Raw genomic sequence first — 18,965 nt, 5'->3', positions numbered from 1 at the left:
AAGAACAATCTAAAGACATGTTGGTGAAAATCAAGGTTTTGCCAAAAAGTGACACTGACACAAGTGTATTAGGACAGGAAGTGTATGATGATAAATCAAAAGAGGAGGAGGGTGTGAAGGAAACATTGGAAGGAGAGGTGAAGGAAAAGCAAGAGGAAGGAAAGGACCAGATAAACAAAAAATCAAAGAAGAAAAAACAAGAACAGAGGAAAAAGTCTTCCACGGGTTGCTTCAGTTTTGTTCGACATCATAAATCATCGGATTCAGAGGAAGAAGTGGCAAGGATAGAACTCCCTACAGAGCCCTGGCCATCAGAAAAGGCAGAGGCGGAGGAAGTGGTACTGTATATAGAGTCTGAATTACTGAAATATTTCATATCAATGATTTCTTATGTTCCAAGTAAAGCAATGTTGTGTGGTATTTTAGGAGAAGTCTCCAGAAGAAGCGAAAGTGAAAACTCCGCCCAAACAGGTGCTCTCAATGCTTGCTGCCTCAGCATGACTTTACACATTTCCAGTTAGCTCTCACTATAGTCCTGAGTTAGTATCCTCTGGCTCATTGTTTAACAAACAGTTTATCATTGTCATCTTAATCAATAAAACAATATTCTTTGTACGAGTATTTCTTGTCATGCAATGCTGATTGTTCATTGTAGGGCATCTGTTTATACAGATCTTATATACCGGTAGTCTATTTGTTTACTCCACGTTCTAACATTACTGATATTTCATTACGCAGGTTATGTAGAGAAATTTTATGCAGCTTGTGACCTTTTTATTTTATTGTTTGTGTTTGTTATGTCTTTTATTTTCTGTTCTGTTAATTGGTATTGTCAATGTAACTTACAGTGGTACTCACAGTTTTATTCATTTCAACATGTGGAGAAAAAAATATATATACCTAAATTGCATGAAGAAACATGATTCATGTTTAGAACATTTTACGTATACATCTAAACATTCATTATACATTGTAAGCATGAATTGTCTATTTTCTACCATGTTCATGTATTTCATTACATGTATATAAAAGTTTTACCTCGAGTTATTTTCGCCTAAACACATTGGAAAAACAATTTCACCCTATTTTAAATTCACCAAATTAAATTTTTCCATACTTGAGTTGTATATGATGATTAATATTAAAGTTCCCTTTGCAATTTTCCCCCTTGATATAAGTAGTGGTTGGGGGGAAGGGGGGTTGGTTGGCGAAAATAAAAGCGGTAAAATGATTCTGTATGCAGTTAACCATTAGAGTATGCATCAGTCTAACAGTATACAGATCAAGCGGAACTTTTCAAAGTGATTTCATTTTAAAAACTGATTACAGTAATAATTGATTATATTCATATTGTTTTGATGTCTAAATAGAAATGATTTTATGGATGTTTCTTCAGAACTAATTCTACAGCTTCTCTCTATAACTGACCATAGGTTGACAATGTGAAGACTTTACTTTCAGAAAGGAGGCGTAGGAATGGGCTGGGCCTTGCCCGGAATGAATGAGTTGAAGGACCGTGCTAAGGTCAGCGGGCATGTCTACAGCATGGGCTCTCGTACCGCATGATCCATTTTCTTACTACAGTAAAACTCGGTTACAGCGAATTCCAGGGGTCCTGTTTATTTACTTTGTTAACTGTATCCATAATTCACTATATTCATATAGTGATTTATTTTCACAGTTTACAATTTCTGTGGGAGAAGGGCAAATTACATGTGAATATTTATCTCTATCTCTGTTTATGGAATAGAATTAATTATTACCATTTAAAAGAACATTATAAAGCATTACAGCTGTTTGCCCCATTTTGAGATCAGCTGATAAAATAATAGTCCCAATCAAATTAAACTTACCATATGAATTGTTTGTGGGGGGGGGGGGGGGGGGGGGTTTAACTTTTAAGTGTTTGCTTTGGCTAGTTGTAGGAGATAAAGACATCACTGAATTAGACTTTGGTATAACTAATGACATTTCAATCAGGGCTAGACTGTCATTTGTGCAAACGCATGTAGTTGTTAGTTGGTATTTTAACTGATGGTAACCATGATAATTTACTTTAATAGTGGAGTGTAGTTTCTAAATATGTAAAACAATAGTGGGAGGGATGTCCATTGGTAAAAATAATCCCAAAAATATGGCATATTAATTATATGTAAATCAAAAGGATTCTTTGAAAGAGAATTCATTATAAATAGGTACAAATTGTTTAATGCACTTGGAGAATGAATATTATTAGTTCATTATCATATCTGTGAATTTGCTTTATCCAAATTTATTCTAATCAAATTTTTTGTTATAGAAAAACTTCCTGATATCCATATATTCGCTGTATCTGTGGTCGTTTTAAATGAGTTTTACTGTAGCCCTCTTGTAAGTGTGTAGAGAAGTCAGAACTTTTGTACTGAAGTGCCATGTTACTGCTGAATGTGTTGACTTAGTTTATGGTGTAACGATAAATTCCTTGTCCTTTGTGGGTGACAGTCAGCAGAATTCCCCTTGTATGTTTGTAGACAGTAAAAAATACTCTACCACAATGTCCTGTTGTTTGTGTAATAGCAGCAGCAGCAGAAACATACAACACAATACTGTATAATTCAGTTAGATCACTGTTTTAGACATTTACTTAATTTTTTTATTTCTCCTGTATGGATGGGTGTTTTAGAATTTTGGTAGCCTGCATGCAACATGAGAGGGGATTTGCTTTTCTGGTTAAGCATTTATGATAAACAAAAAATTTCTCTGTACATTTTTTTATGGTGATTTTGTTTTTATAAGATGGATTGCTAGTAAAGTTCACTTCCATCAATCATCAAAATATTATACAGTAATTCCTGTCAAAAGGAAGCTATGGTCTCTGATTGTGAGTTGGTTTTGCTTGCTCTTTCTCATTGATGTGTATCACTGTCATTGATGTGTATTAGAAAATCACCATGTTAGAACTGTTCATTAATACTAATTAGTCACCTGACAAATTAACGGATCATCGTTTACTTCAGCCCGAGGAACCTTTGGCCCCAATCACTGGAGCGTCCTCCTCCTCATCAGACGAGGACATTTCCCATCATGCAATTCTTGCCGATGACACAGAAGAGGTTTGAATGCCAAAGACTGCATGCCCCTCTCCTTCATTACTTCATTTCTTCTTATCGTTCCATGACTTCATTTCTTCTGTGTATTTCATTGACATATTCTAGTCTACATCTGTGATGAATTTTAGTATGTCTGAGTTGTCTGTTTTCAGATGGTCGCTTTGAATGTTAAGTAGTTGTGTTGATGTGTATTATTGTCTGCCTTTGTTTTTATATGTACATACAAGTGTTACTGTACTTATGCAAAAAATATTTTGATTATTTTTTTTATTTTTTTGGCCCTTTTTATTGTGCTGAATTTTGTGAATATTTTACAGATGATTGTAGTGAATTCCTGTGGTTTATTTAATTGCAGTATTTATTTATATTAATTGTTAATAAGATGATTAATTGATTATATAAACAGACATTTAACAGAAATTATAGAAACCATAGTCTCGTAAACTTAACATAGCTGATAGTGACTTGTAATCTCCTCATTTCTAAATGAGAAATATTACGGTCCCTGATATTTGATGACGTGCCTGCAGACCTTTCAGTCGAAACTTTCCTGTCGCTGCATGATGTTGTTGCTTTCCTCGTAATTCTCACCTTTTTCTCATTTTCGCTAGCCAGGGGTTTTGGGTCTACTCCACTAACAGTGTGTACAAAAAACCCTGGCTAGTGAGGATGCTTTTTTCTGAGCTTTGTAATTCTGTGATGAACCTGTCCTAACATTGTTGTGTTTTGTCGTTACAGCAGGGTGGCTTTGGTTTGGGTGGCACCCACCCCGATTACAGCGACAAATCTATAGACAGAAAGATGCAGTTCATTGCTGTCACTCCACCCTCTACGGTAAGTGAACACGGGGTAGAATTGGGGGGGAGGGGGGGGGGATGTATTATCTTTAGGTATTCATCAGTAGGCACAGGCAGGACACAGATACTAGGTAATATAGGTAGGCTGTATCATTCACTATCAGTCAAACATGCAGTTTAGTGTAATCATATGTATATGGAACTGAGAAGAGCTATGTATTGTATAACTATCTGTATGTAGTTCTAGAACGAGGCTAACACAGAAAAGCATTACAAAATAAACTGCTTGTCATGAATGATTATTTTTCTCTGAGTAAACATATGATTTATAATACTTTCTGTGTTCCCAATAGGAGGTTTACGATCGACAGAAAGGGGACCACACCATGCCCTTCTTTGAACCTGTAGGATCAACCTCTGATGGAGAAGGGGAGGGAACACTGGGGAAGAAGAAACCTCCACCTGTGGCCCCCAAGAAGTACAGGGACAGTCAAGATGACAAGCTCTCTGACATTGTAAGTATTTCCAGTCTGTTTCTGCATGGACAGATTGATAATGTAAAGCACTGAGATGGGCTCACTGATGTAATGAGGGTATGTCCATGCTGTGTGTCATTGTATTATGTGTTACCTACTGATGGTGATGTGTAGTCAGACCAGGATCATTTTCCTGTTTAGCCCCCCACGGTGGCCACAGAAAGAATGAGGTACGATCCCAATATGGACGATCGGCCAATACCCACCACCAACGTCCCGATCGTCAAAACGCAGACTCGCACTGTCACGTACGAGAAAGATGGCATTCCTTTGGAGATAGAGGATGGGATCTTGATCAGCTCACAGTCTCACTCAACGAGAACGCAGACCATTGAGACGACCACAGTGAGTGTAACATAACCCTGGCTCTGCTTTCAATCACTCCAGGGGGCACGACAACATTGTGTGTTCAGCATGGGACAATCTGCATGGCATTCTGTATAGTGTTAACTTGTAGTTCTTTGTACCCATCAGTAATTCCACAGGTTTGGTCATCCTCTCAGTCCTGGGGAGAATTTTTCTTTTGACCTCCTTATTCTTGTTTCTCTTTTTATTCTTTTTCAGATCATTTCATCTAGGTAGTCCCCACAAAAGATTTTTGAAGTTGGACAATATTAGTTTCATTTTTAACTTCTGGCTTTGCTCACAGAAATGAATATTATTTCAGTTTTCTCCTATTTCTGTTTTACCTTTTCTCTTTGTTTATAATACTTTTGTAATCCAGGATTAAGTTTCCTTAGGTACACCTTGTAGTTTTATTCATTAATTTCCCAATTTTTGTTGCAAAGGATGTAAATGCACAATAATAGCATGACATTGCACACAGAAGGGTTGTGTATGGCACGGCATGATGGGGTCAGTATTGTAAGCGTCGTGTACTCGGTATCTGCACATTCTGCTGTCTCGTCTCACTGTGGATTGTCCAGTGTCCCGTTCAGTGCCTTGTTAACATCAGGAATCAGTGTGTAACACAGAGCTAGACTAATATCTATATCAGTTATAGACCAGTCTAACACATCTAGAATTCTGCAGAGCATTATAAACCAACTTTTAATTTGCATGCGATACAGTATCTGTGACATTCATGAGCATACTTTTTCATGAGTATTTGACTAAATGCAAATGTCATTTTGTTTACATTCAAGATTAACATGTCACTTGCTAATGAATTTTACTCATTCGCCCATCAGTGATTCTTCAATTGAAAGTAGTCATGATTTATAAAGTTGGTTTATAGTTTTGTGTGCAATTTTGAATTTCAAAAAAAAAAAAAATGAAACCACATGTGCTAAAAGATGAAGAAAACTTGTTTTATGCACTGTATGATAAGTGTTAGTGTAAATGTACTTCAGAGTTGTACAGGAAGTGCTTTGTATTGTTTTTAGTACAAGACAGAGAGAGATGGAAAAACAGAGACTAGAGTGGAGAAAAAGGTGGTGATATCCCAGGAGGAGAACGGAGATGATATCGACCACGACGCAGTAAGTTCTAACTCTCTTTAGAGATGTTTTGTTGTTGGACATATTGACCACGATGCAGTAAGTTCTAACTCTGTTTAGAGACATTCTCTTATTGAACATATCGACCACACCACTGTATAAAGTTCTTTCACTGTTTAGAGACGCTCTGTTAAACATATCGACCACACCGCTGTATAAAGTTCTCTCACTGTTTAGAGACGCTCTGTTAAACATATCGACCACACCGCTGTATAAAGTTCTCTCACTGTTTAGAGACGTTCTCTTATTGAACATATCGACCACACCGCTGTATAAAGTTCTCTCACTGTTTAGAGACGTTCTCTTATTGAACATATCGACCACACCGCTGTATAAAGTTCTCTCACTGTTTAGAGACGGTCTGTTGTAAAACTTATCGACTACGATGCAGTTCTTTCTTGCTGAACATGATTATGTATCGAACCAAGGAAATATTTCTAAGGTTACTGCTCTGTATTACATCCCCTCTGGACAATGTGCCACTCTAAATCATCTGACACAATTGTGTCCTTTTGAACCTTTGACCTTGTCAATGGTTCTGACTAATTAAGAGAAATAGGTTCCACAATACGTATCAGTTAGTTATTGGTAGCTAGCAGTTTCTCTCCAACTTTAGTTTACATATGTATTTTGTAATATTTGTGCATATAAAAAAGTAACAATCTCCAGTTAGAGAAAAACTGGTAACTAACTGGCAGGTATGTATGTAACTTGTATTCAAACCATGTCAACAAATTGGTCAGAGATTTACATACATACACTCTGAAATGGTAATGTAATTTTAAGTTTAGGGACATTAGCATTGTTTCTAGTTCTCTGTCTGGGTAATGTAATTTTAAGTTTAGGGACAATCCAACATTAGCATTGTTTCTAGTTCTCTGTCTGGGTAATGTAATTTTAAGTTTAGGGACGTTAGCATTGTTTCTATTTCTGTCTGGGGTGGAAGCTCGGAGAAAAATTCTATTTTTGGCATGTTTGTTTATTTGTATAAACAAAGTGTAAATGTTGTGACATCATTGTTGCAAGTACAAACTTTGTGATCCTGTCATCGTCGCAAGCCACGAGTGAAATGAAGGCGGAGAGGAGCATACATTTCAGCCGTGGCTCACGACAATGTGATCCTGTATGCACTGATAAGTGTAAATATGTATGTGACATCATAGTAACAGCCAATATTATCCAAAAGCAAGTGTAAATGTTTGTGACATCATAGTAACTATGTTATCTGATAGCAAATATAAAATGTCTGACATCATAGTCACTAGTACAAACACTGACCCAGTATATTAGGATTGTAAATATTAATTGCATCATAGTAAAGACAGTGTTACACTATTCAACAGCTAGTGTAATGTTAGTGACAGCATAGTTACAAGTACAGACATTGTGAACCTGTATAATAAGTTTAAATGTTTGTGACATCATAGTTACAAGTACAGACATTGTGAACCTGTATGATAAGTTTAAATGTTTGTGACATCATAGTTACAAGTACAGACATTGTGAACCTGTATGATAAGTTTAAATGTTTGTGACATCATAGTTACAAGTACAGACATTGTGAACCTGCATAATAAGTTTAAATGTTTGTGACATCATAGTTACAAGTACAGACATTGTGAACCTGTATAATAAGTTTAAATGTTTGTGACATCATAGTTATAAGTACAGACATTGTGAACCTGTATAATAAGTTTAAATGTTTGTGATATCAGAATATCATTACCCTGTGATAAGTGTTAAAGTTTGTGACAGTGATAAATACAGCTATTGTTACTGTGTAATAAGCTTAAATGTTTATGACATCATAATAACTGTAGATACAAACATTGTGACCCTGTGATAAATGACATTATAGTTACTCGAGATACAGACATTGTGACCCTGTAATAAGTGTAGCTGTTCATGACATCATAGTTACTTGAGATACAGACATTGTGACCCTGTGATAAGTGACATCATAGTTACTCTAGATACAGACACTGTTACACTGTGATAAGTGACATCATAGTTACTCTAGATACAGGTACTGTTACACTGTGATAAGTGACATCATAGTTACTCTAGATACAGGCACTGTTACACTGTGATAAGTGACATCATAGTTACTCGAGATACAGACATTGTTACACTGTGATAAGTGACATCATAGTTACTCGAGATACAGACATTGTGACCCTGTGATAAGTGACATTATAGTTACTCTAGATACAGACACTGTTACACTGTGATAAGTGACATCATAGTTACTCGAGATACAGACATTGTTACACTGTGATAAGTGACATCATAATTACTCGAGATAAAGACATTGTTAACCCTGTGATAAGTGTAAATGTTTGCTGTGTTACAGTTGCTGGCAGAAGCCATTAAATCGGTGACAGAAATGAACCCCGACTTGTCGGTGGAGAGGATTGAGTGCATGCGGCAGATAGAGGAGATCGATGGGAGGTACTAGGTAAGTCCCCCATTCTAAGTAAGAATACAACTAGACAAATTGTTATCATAACATCAAACTATATTATGAGAAACATTTATTTGTTTCATCCATTAGTTCAAATAGTTGAGAAAACAAAGACAAAAAACTACTAATCGATTATAATCGGACAACTAGAAATTCTATGATAAAGTTAATTAACTACTGAAAAGTGTAAATGAATATTGCTGCGTTTATATTTGTAGTTTCTATTGCCGAAAAAGTGTAAAAGGATATTTTCTGTGTGTATTTTTTATTCTTTTACTATCTAAATATTTTTCAATTACATATATAAAAGCCAATACAAATTTTAGAAGGGTCTACATGCCAAAAACGGATATTGTTTGCTTCAGTCAGTTATATTCCCGTATATCAAAGTTACATGTCATTAACTTATGATGATCAGGCATGATTAAAATACAATTAAAATTCAGCAAAGAAAAATAAGGAAAGAAATTCATTTTATTATTACTAAAAAAAAATCTTTTGTCACCAATTGAAAATATGATATGCACGTGCAGAGTAATAGTGGCCTTTAAAAGCAGTTTTTATCTACATAATTCACGCATTGCTTTCCTCGTATCAAGATTCTGTTTGATGATTGATCCTTTGTTTATATGTCTGAATCAAAAGTATGTCTATCTGATGATGCGAACATGCTTAATTTCCCGTGTATTGATATAGACAAATGCATTTCGCTTCCATGTGCACCGCCATTACGGTAAACAAAACTTTTAGGTTAATAGTTGGGTAACGGCAGGAATATTCTTCAAAAACTAAATTGTCAATATAACAAAATCTTTAAAAAACCCAATTAATTGGATTAAAATATTCATAATTGAGCGCTTAGAATGTGCCAACAATTGACTGATTTTCGATTATGGTCGATGATTAGAACACCACTAATAATAAGAATGAAGAATGAATATTGTACAATTTGTAGCAATTAAACACTGAACAGCAATTAAACAGATTCATTAAGACCAGATTAGTGAGAGGTGAAGAGAGATGAAGTCTTACAGTCAGCTAAAGACTTGTGCATTGTTTATGATTTTTGTTGTAGGTTAGTTTTCGAGCGTTCATTAACCTGGAACCTTTTGTACAGGAATAGCCAGTTATCAGTGCCTATATTGACCATCTGTCTGTCCGTCCGTCCACACCTTATACAGGTCTCTGATTTCGCTTCTGAAGGACGGAATAACTAACAGACTCGGTGGTCACAGGAATTTATGGACAAGGAAATAATTGCAATAAATTTATATGTATGTGGCATAGAAATCATATTTCATCTGTCATGATTTGTTACACTTTACATTATATACTGAGGTTTATGCTGCCAAAGGACAATGAATTAGGGCAGTCTCTCTTTAACCTTTGTACAATGACGTCAGTTGCCATGGTATCGGGTCCTGTTATCACACATCACCAGGACAAAGAAATTATTATGGCAGCTACGGAAACCTCTTCCACTGATGTGGGTTTTACTCTATAGTATCATTGGCATTTTAAGTTTTCAAATGTTTTATACTGAAGGAAAAACAATGTTTGCCATATACTGCATTGCTTTATATCAGGTTTTTTTTTTTTTTATAATTTTTAGTTTCTCTGTTTTATTGCTCAATGCTTAATTTATATTTGTGAATAGCTGACAGAGACAGCTCTTAGATTCCTTGCACTAAGACAGAATTTGTGACCTTGACAAGGGAATGTCCATTATTTTGCTTCTGCTATTGTTCCAGCTGCTTTTAAGTCCTAGACTGTTCTTAATGTAGATCATTTTATACATGTATAGAGACAATTAAAAAATTCATCACAATAAAGTCTACATTTTAATCATCTCTGTTTTTCCTCACTGAAACACAAAGTGGATGGAAGAGAATGGATTGCTGACTTTGATAGTGGTATTACCACTGCAATACCACTACCGATTACTAAAGTTGATAGCATCACTGCAATACCACACCGATTACTAAAGTTGATAGCATCACTGCAATACCACACCGATTACTAAAGTTGATAGCATCACTGCAATACCAACACCTATTGCATGTACTGCTGTTAATAGTGCAATGAATCATCGCAATACCACTACAAAGTACATGTACTAAAGTTTATAGTACCACTTCAATCCCACTGCCAAGTACTAAAGTTTATAGTACCACTTCAATCCCACTGCCAAGTACTAAAGTTTATAGTACCACTCCAATCCCACTGCCAAGTACTAAAGTTTACAGTACCACTTCAGTCCCACTGCCAAGAACTAAAGTTTATAGTACCACTCCAATCCCACTGCCAAGTACTAAAGTTTATAGTACCACTTCAATCCCACTGCCAAGTACTAAAGTTTATAGTACCACTTCAATCCCACTGTCAAGTACTAAAGTTTATAGTACTGAGTTGTTGGCTCCAGTAGAGTGAGGAGTTAGTCTTATTGGAAATTGCACTAAGATTAGGTAATGAATGTCTCGATATCGGAGGTGAAAGTTGTCTGCGTAACATCTATTTACATCTCCAATGTATCTGCCTTTCATATCTTTACAAATTGTAATGAAAGCCATTTCCTCATGAACATGCTGCAGTTGTAAACAAAGCGCGTATGAATACAGGGTAAATATAGGACGTATTTTAACGGTTGGGAATTCCGATAGAAATGAAAGTCGAATGTAAATACATGTGTTAGAAATAAACATTGAAAATGTTGGAGGGTATGAACTGCAATGCTTAACACCGCACTTTCATGACGCGCTACGCTTACTCGCTTCATGAGAGGTATGCCGAACGTTTGTGTTCATGTACTTTAAATGTTCTGGTGGATACAGGCATGATGGAGAATACTTCCTGTTTTGACGCCGATATTATAGCAGAGGTCTTGTGCTGCTGCTTTAGCTGATCTGATGTCTCGATAATCAAATAAGATACACAATGATTCGTCATTACTTGTGCATGAGGAGTCTAGTTGTGATTGATATTTATTCATTGAAACAATAACTAAGTTTTAAAAAAAAAACAAGAATATTAGCAACATATAAACATGATAAGATTAATGTACATGAAAAGACAAAGAATAGCATTTACACATAATAAATTTTTTGAGATAAATATAAATAAACGGACGTCCATAAGGTAAAAAAAAAACACCAAAAAACCCACCAAATTAACCAGTCAAGAGTCTGAAATAAGGATTAAAAGTCAGCTGACTAGCTTTCAGATTACACTGCATGTTTATGTATGCCTTTGGTTTAGTATACACAAGGGTACAAACATGTTCTTGTAACGGTTTGTTTTGAATTTTGGTGAATAATACTTTGAGGAGTTTCTTAGATTATATACGTTTTCGCGAATATCAGGAAGGAGGCAGAGGAGTCGATGGGATGGGTCTTCCATATCCTTAAAAAGTTTTAAAACATATATTTTTGCGTCTATCGGATAGGTTTTCAATTTGGGTATATTCCAAGGCTTTTTTGTTGGAGTCTAATGGTCGTATGATCTTGAGAGCGCGCTTTTGGATGGATTCGATTTGATCTGATAGAGTAGATATGAGGCATGTGGACCACACATGACACCTTTTGTTTAATATAATTCATGGACGAATTTAGTGCCCCAGTAATTAACATGCTGTCTAAATCATTAATCTTCCTCTGTGGATGTAGAACATTTTCGATGCTCCCCAATGAGATTTTTGGTTGTGAAGAGGACAGATTGGTTATAATTAGACCTTCATCCAGGTCTACACGGAGAGTTTAAGAGAAGGTATCTACCGAGACATAAGAAAAAATACGGTATTATTCAATGAAATACTTGTAATTTCCACAATGCGTTAACGAAGAAGTACAAATGGCAAAAAAAAAAAAAAAATGTAAGCTACTGCATGAAAACTTTAAAATAGTGAAACGTTGCTACAATGTAAAATATCAAATCTACAGAAACATTGTTTAATGGTAACTAAAAACATAGACAAATTTTATACATGAATCCAAACAGATTTTGATAGTTTCACAAAGGACAAGATACGATAAGGGCCCCATGTGGCCTTCCTCTTCGCTTAAAAATTCAACATGGACTTAAAACAGTGAAAGCAAGTAAAGCCTTGTTTCAAGTTGAAGAGTTACGATCATGAATGTATGTGTATAAAGCAGATTTAGGATTTCGGAAGAAAACTTGGTTTTTCATTTTTTTTTTTTAATATATATATACATTATGCTTTGGAGAATACGGAGCGCCCGTTTGCCTATGTACCGGTTTTACATCAGGGTTGCAGCTGATACTGGTAAACTAAATATGTCAGCAGGCATGTGTTCTATTAATTAAAAATAAGGAAATGTGGATTTTTCGTTATAGATTTATAAAGGGGGGGGGGGTATATATAGCTCTTGTCGCCCTTTCTCCTTTCAAGAAACGTTGGCCATATACCTGTAAAATGATTTGACAAATAATATAAAATACCGCAAAGTTCTATATTTCTCCATTTTCTCCTGCATCATGATTGTAGTTATATTTTCTGCTCTAATTTATACGGGTACATTCTACAGAAACTTATACAAAAGAACCATCCCTATTACCGAATCGCTACTTTTTAAAAAAAGTACTAGATTTATATTTTCCTGATCGAGATTACAGTACATGTTAATTTACGCCTATAACCGCTCTTACATGCGAATTAAGTCACAATTTGATATATATATATATATATGTTTTATATAAATAAACATTTAATATAATCATACGTGGATACCGGGACTCTGAGTATTAAGTATTATCATATACTTATAGTATATATGTATGTAAGTAGTGTTCTAATTATACTAATTATACGTTATGATATCGGCAGGATCGCATGATCTAAACAGACTGCGCTGTATGTTTTAAGCCGGAACGGGTCCCAGCCGGAACAGCGAGTCCTACTTTGAAAGCATTAGCAAATCATTTTTCTCGATCGAAAAACAGACTCCTATTCTGCCCCAGAGACCTTTAACTCATTAGATAGTTATGTGAAAGTTAAATATGCATGTGTCCTACCTAAAAAGATGTATATTAAAAGTAATGGAAGTCCCCAAGAACGATACACTTGTAGCTGGCTCAAATTTCAACACAAAATTCAAGAAATGTATGATACATCGAATACAGCATGGAAAAACTCCAGATCATTTCACTAGTCCTCAACCAATCATGATCACAGCTGATCTTTAATGAACAGAGTATATGAGTGAACACGTTGGCAATGTTCAACGAGCAATGATTTACCCATGTAGACATTTTATTGCACTCGATATAAAGCTTTATGCAGTCTAATGCGTTTACACAATATCTGTATTACCTTCACATGGTGAATTCTATGGATATGAAACTTGATAGAATCTAGAAGTAGGTTAAATTGAATAATAGTCTCGATCATGTATTATGTGCAAGTCATATAAAATAAATGCCATCTTTTGTTGCGTGCGATATACCGCCAATGTTACAGAAATTCCTCGTCATGGACCAATGTTACCTATCGCCTTATCACACCCGTGTATCGACCGCTGGCCTCGCGGTGTGGGGGCGGATTAGGGAGAGGATAATCTTCTCGGGACCGAGAGGGTTTAGGGGACTGACCGTAAGGCAGCCAGCTCTGAATATCATTGTATTGCTCCCTGGGGCTTGGTTGTTGATCCGGAATTCCACCGAAGGCGTAAGAAGGAGGATCGTTGTAGCGGGACTTTCGGAGTTCCCCTGGGCTCCGGTTAGATGGAGGATCGTTGTAGCGGGACTTTCGGAGTTCCTCTGGGCTCCGGTTAGATGGAGGATCGTTGTAGCGGGATTTTCGGAGTTCCCCCGGGCTCCGGTTTGGTAATATTCGGGAAGCGTACATCCCCCTGTCGTCTGCTGGTTCTTGCCGGTCAGGAACCACCCTTGAGGAATATAGATTGGATTCCTCTGGATCTCTAGGCTTCCTGCTCTCGCGGAGATCCTCTCTGAAGCTGCTACTGAGGTCGTATGCCCCGCTCTGTCCCAGCGGATTTGGTTTGTAGTCGTCCTGTCTTCTGTTCGAGGACCGGAAGCTGTCCGGGGGGTTATTCTCACGATCCGGTCTGCTGCTCTCTCTCAGATACCGTCTGTCGTCTAAAGTCTCTCTGAGTCCGTTATTTCTGGACTCGCCGATCCGATTGTTTTGGGGTTCTATCACACGGTCGTTTTTCGTATTCCCCAGTTTTTCAGTCCGAGTTTCTCCTAGTTGGTCATTTCGGGACTCTCGCAGATACGTGCTCTCCTGCAGTCGATCATTTCTCGTCTCGCGCAGTCTGTCCAGACTCTCGCTTTGGTCAGACCCCTTCCCCAGATCTTCATCGACATCTTTAACAATTCTTTTAACTCTCGGTAGACCAAAAACGAAATAGGCGCTCCCCTGAAGTCCCACCATACTTTCGCAGTACTTCTGCTTAAGCAACTCTCCAGTTTTCTCTTTCTTGGGATCCCTCAGAAACGTGGTGACTGCGTTTCGTTCTGACACGGGGGTGGAGAATGGGGACTTGTCTGCGGGATTTGTCGTTTCCATGATGTCTGTAACGATGGTGGAGTTGATCCAAACTCGACACTCTGTCCACTGGAAAAGTTTGTCACGCGCCATCATGTCTACAGCCGTTCGTTTTCTGTTGGTATCAAAACGCGAGTCGGCGGATGGCGGTGAAGTCTAGGAGAAACAAGACGATTATAAAATGGCTATTGAGGAAGTAAATAGAAAATTCTGTGTACTGGTAAGAAGTAGGATAACTTACCTGATGACGTGCTTGATACATCATCGGTACTTCCATTTCGCAAAACAGTCCTTCACTATATTTCAGATGTACACTGTTCTGGTTATAAACCAAAAATATCGGTCATGTTGCGGGAAGGGCAATTATGGTTTACTGCGCTGTGAAAATACAGTAATCGTTGGAATGAAAATACACACAGTAGATTTAAATATCCTGTTGGCTTCACGGGTGACTGTATCCCAACAATCAGAAACCGCCCCGCAGGTCATCGAACCAGATCCACCGGCCTCCAATGGTGGTTTCCGCTTCAGAACAAACTCTTAATGATGCTTTTTTTAAAAAGAAAATTACAGCATGAAAAAGACATATTCCACCTGTCAAAGTAAATAGCCTTGATCAATAGCTCTTCCTACACATTATATTATGTATTTATAATTGATTAGGTCTGGAAGAGAAGAGCGATAAAAATCGCTGGGGTGGAAAAAGTAAACATGAGCTGGCGGTGATAAACCCCCACAATTGATCACCTAACATGTAATCTATTCAAGTTGTCCTCTAAGTTTAAGTTGTGTAAGTTGATGATGTTATCACTCTATCATCCAATACAACCATGACGACCTTGTAGGTTTTTTATAGATCCAGATTTAATACCGGGTATGTATAGGGGTTTATAATCAAGGCCTTGAATTCGAAGATTGTTGAGATATATGGGCAAGCTTTTAAAGTCCTTCAATGTATCAGTTATGTAAAAAGATCCATCTAATTAAAGCATTTATAATCCACACGAAAACTTGATTCACTGTCAGTAAGTCACAGACATGAAGTTAGTTCTAATACCAAGCTTAAGACATATACAATGAATCATTTATCCAGACTTACTAACAAGCTTAAGACCTACAGAGTAAATCATTTATTCAGACTTACTAACAAGCTTAAGACCTATACAATGAATAATTTATTCAGACTTACTAACAAGCTTAAGATCTACAGTGTAAATCATTAATTCAGACTTACTAACAAGCTTAAGACATACGAAGTAAATCATTTATCCAGACTTACTAACAAGCTTAAGACCTACAGAGTAAGTCATTTATCCAGATTTACTAACAAGCTTAAGATCTACAGTGTAAATCATTTATTCAGACTTACTAACAAGCTTAAGACCTTACTAACAAACTTAAGACCTACAGAGTAAGTCATTTATCCAGACTTACTAACAAGCTTAAGATCTACAGAGTAAGTCATTTATCCAGATTTACTAACAAGCTTAAGACCTACAGAGTAAGTCATTTATCCAGATTTACTAACAAGCTTAAGACATACGGAGTAAATCATTTATTCAGACTTACTAACAAGCTTAAGACATACAGAGTACATGTAAATCATTTATTCAGATTTACTAACAAGCTTAAGACCTATACAATGAATCATTTATCCAGACTTACTAACAAGCTTAAGATCTACAGTGTAAATCATTTATTCAGACTTACTAACAAGCTTAAGATGTATAGAATGAATCATTTATTCAGATTTACTAACAAGCTTAAGACATACAGAGTAAATCATTAATTCAGACTTACTAATGAGCTTAAGACCTATATAATGAATCATTTATTCAGACTTACTAACAAGCTTAAAACCTATACAATGAATCATTTATCCAGATTTACTAACAAGCTTAAGCTATACAGAGTAAATCATTTATTCAGACTTACTAACAAGCTTAAGCTCTACAGAGTAAGTCATTTATTCAGACTTACTAACAAGCTTAAGACCTACAGAGTAAATCATTTATTCAGACTTACTAACAAGCTTAAGACCTATACAGTGAATCATTTATTCAGACTTACTAACAAGCTTAAGACCTACAGAGTAAGTCATTTATCCAGATTTACTAACAAGCTTAAGACCTACAGAGTAAGTCATTTATTCAGATACTAACAAACTTAAGACCTACAGAGTAAATCATTTATTTAGGCTTACTAACAAGCTTAAGAGCTACAGAGTAAATCTTTTATTCAGATTTACTAACAAGCTTAAGACCTACACGGTGAATCATTTATTCAGACTTACTAACAAGCTTAAGCTCTACAGAGCAAGTCATTTATTCAGACTTACTAACAAGCTTAAGACATACAGAGTAAATCATTTATCTAGACTTACTAACAAGCTTAAGACCTATACAATGAAAAATTTATTCAGACTTACTAACAAGCTTAAGACCTACAGAGTAAGTCATTTATCCAGATTTACTAACAAGCTTAAGATCTACAGAGTAAGTCATTTATTCAAACTTACTAACAAGCTTAAGACCTACAGAGTAAATCATTTATTCAGACTTACTAACAAGCTTAAGCTCTACAGAGTAAGTCATTTATTCAGACTTACTAACAAGCTTAAGCTCTACAGAGTAAGTCATTTATTCAGACTTACTAACAAGCTTAAGTTCTACAGAGCAAGTCATTTATTCAGACTTACTAACAAGCTTAAGCTCTACAGAGTAAATCATTTATTCAGACTTACTAACAAGCTTAAGCTCTACAGAGTAAGTCATTTATTCAGACTTACTAACAAGCTTAAGCTCTACAGAGTAAGTCATTTATTCAGACTTACTAACAAGCTTAAGCTCTACAGAGTAAATCATTTATTCAGACTTACTAACAAGCTTAAGCTCTACAGAGTAAATCATTTATTCAGATTTACTAACAAGCTTAAGCTCTACAGAGTAAATCATTTATTCAGACTTACTAACAAGCTTAAGCTCTACAGAGTAAGTCATTTATTCAGACTTACTAACAAGCTTAAGACCTACAGAGTAAATCATTTATTCAGACTTACTAACAAGCTTAAGACCTATACATTAAATCATTTATTTAGACTTACGAACAAGCAGCCATCTTCACGAGCCAAGGGTTTTCGGTCCACTTCGCAGGTTTCGCGGAGTGGACCCAAAACCCTTGGCTTGCGAAAGATGTACAACAGATAGATCAACAATTCGGTTAATTTGAGTTTATGTTAATTTGGCACTCCATACAGTATAATTCTAATCAAATTACAAGACGCCGTATTGTCTTTAAGTTGTGCTTGAGTATCATAAACACTCAGGCAAAACGTTTTGGTTCTAAAAATGAAATAATGAATTTGGCTACGAGAGGTGTGTCAAAGTGCTGAATTTTAATTGGTGGAGACCATGGACATCACAAAATTACAAAAGGAGCTTAATTCCCGTATTCCAACATTTTTGGTGTACCACAAACTACTCACTAGCTTTTATTGGGGGGAGTCAACGTTATCTGTTTTTTAAATTTAAAACTGAACTTCTTCACGAGTGTTTTCAAGACAATAACGAAATTTTGGGATCCGCACCCATCATCAAAACATGGCCGCTGTCAAGGTCTTTAGTGTGTGCGGGAGGATTTCTGCTTGCTCTGGATGGCGAACAAAAGTCTTATATTCTCTACCAGCATGTGAGGTAAGACTTGCAACGTACATAAATTATGACATTGTAGATATATCATATGTGTAATTCTTCTGTCGCTGTGAAACTTAAAATTTCCACTAAGCCGAATTTCCTCAGTCGTGCCTTTCATCATAGTCTAGCATCAGTCAAAATATCGCTGTCAAGCTGAATCTCGCTAAAGTTACGTTAATTGAGGTTGAGCCTTACCTAGACGCTGTTTATCTATGATAATAAACCAAAGAATTCACTGTAAATAAACAGTGAAGAAATATTTACATACTTGGACCCATTCACTTTGTTCAGCCAAAAGAAATTACCAATAGGATGAATATTAGCTGTGAAGTTCTCAGGATTTATAAATTTCGAATTTACCAGCG

At 36.2% G+C, this 18,965-nt stretch overlaps 3 protein-coding genes across 27 annotated transcripts in view; 2 read left to right on the top strand and 1 right to left on the bottom strand.

Moving 5' to 3' along the window:
* LOC125672004 (protein 4.1-like) overlaps positions 1–10,233 on the top strand; it is a 50,849-nt gene extending 40,616 nt beyond the window's left edge. For 12 of the 25 annotated variants that reach the window (XM_056162473.1, XM_056162460.1, XM_056162467.1 and 9 more), the window contains 8 exons: positions 1,462–1,524; positions 2,997–3,092; positions 3,828–3,923; positions 4,240–4,401; positions 4,564–4,767; positions 5,808–5,903; positions 8,275–8,379; positions 9,461–10,233. In XM_056162473.1, the coding sequence (XP_056018448.1) occupies positions 1,462–1,524; positions 2,997–3,092; positions 3,828–3,923; positions 4,240–4,401; positions 4,564–4,767; positions 5,808–5,903; positions 8,275–8,379 (822 nt within the window). In that variant the 3' untranslated portion in view covers positions 9,461–10,233. The remainder of the gene's footprint in view (positions 1–1,461; positions 1,525–2,996; positions 3,093–3,827; positions 3,924–4,239; positions 4,402–4,563; positions 4,768–5,807; positions 5,904–8,274; positions 8,380–9,460) is intronic. The other 13 variants (XM_056162483.1, XM_056162478.1, XM_056162482.1 and 10 more) reach the window with 7 other exon arrangements.
* Positions 10,234–12,315: 2,082 nt separating this feature from the next.
* On the bottom strand, positions 12,316–15,560 carry LOC125672007 (uncharacterized). Its single transcript, XM_048908054.2, has 2 exons — positions 15,150–15,560; positions 12,316–15,064 (listed from the first exon to the last, which is right to left on the bottom strand). Exons 1-2 carry the CDS (start codon positions 15,183–15,185, stop codon positions 13,886–13,888), a joined length of 1,215 nt encoding a protein of 404 aa, XP_048764011.1. The 5' UTR covers positions 15,186–15,560; the 3' UTR covers positions 12,316–13,885.
* Positions 15,561–18,305: 2,745 nt separating this feature from the next.
* The window catches only part of LOC125668646 (succinyl-CoA:3-ketoacid coenzyme A transferase 1, mitochondrial-like), a 28,377-nt gene continuing 27,717 nt past the window's right edge, over positions 18,306–18,965 (top strand). Inside the window, exon 1 of the mRNA XM_048902964.2 lies at positions 18,306–18,600. Within this exon, the coding sequence (XP_048758921.2) occupies positions 18,508–18,600 (93 nt within the window). The 5' untranslated portion in view covers positions 18,306–18,507. The remainder of the gene's footprint in view (positions 18,601–18,965) is intronic.

This window comes from Ostrea edulis, chromosome 4 (assembly GCF_947568905.1).
Source record: "Ostrea edulis chromosome 4, xbOstEdul1.1, whole genome shotgun sequence".
Taxonomy (NCBI): Eukaryota; Metazoa; Mollusca; class Bivalvia; order Ostreida; family Ostreidae; genus Ostrea; species Ostrea edulis.
Note: the sequence above shows the minus strand (reverse complement) of the source record. Positions and strands in the feature narration are given on the sequence as shown.

Coding starts and splice junctions, on each gene's coding strand:
- LOC125672007 (XM_048908054.2), bottom strand. CDS start 15,185: ATGGAAGTACCGATGATGTATCAAGCACGTCATCAG. Junction 15,065..15,149: donor TGTATCAAGCACGTCATCAG/GTAAGTTATCCT, acceptor TGTTTCTCCTAG/ACTTCACCGCCATCCGCCGA.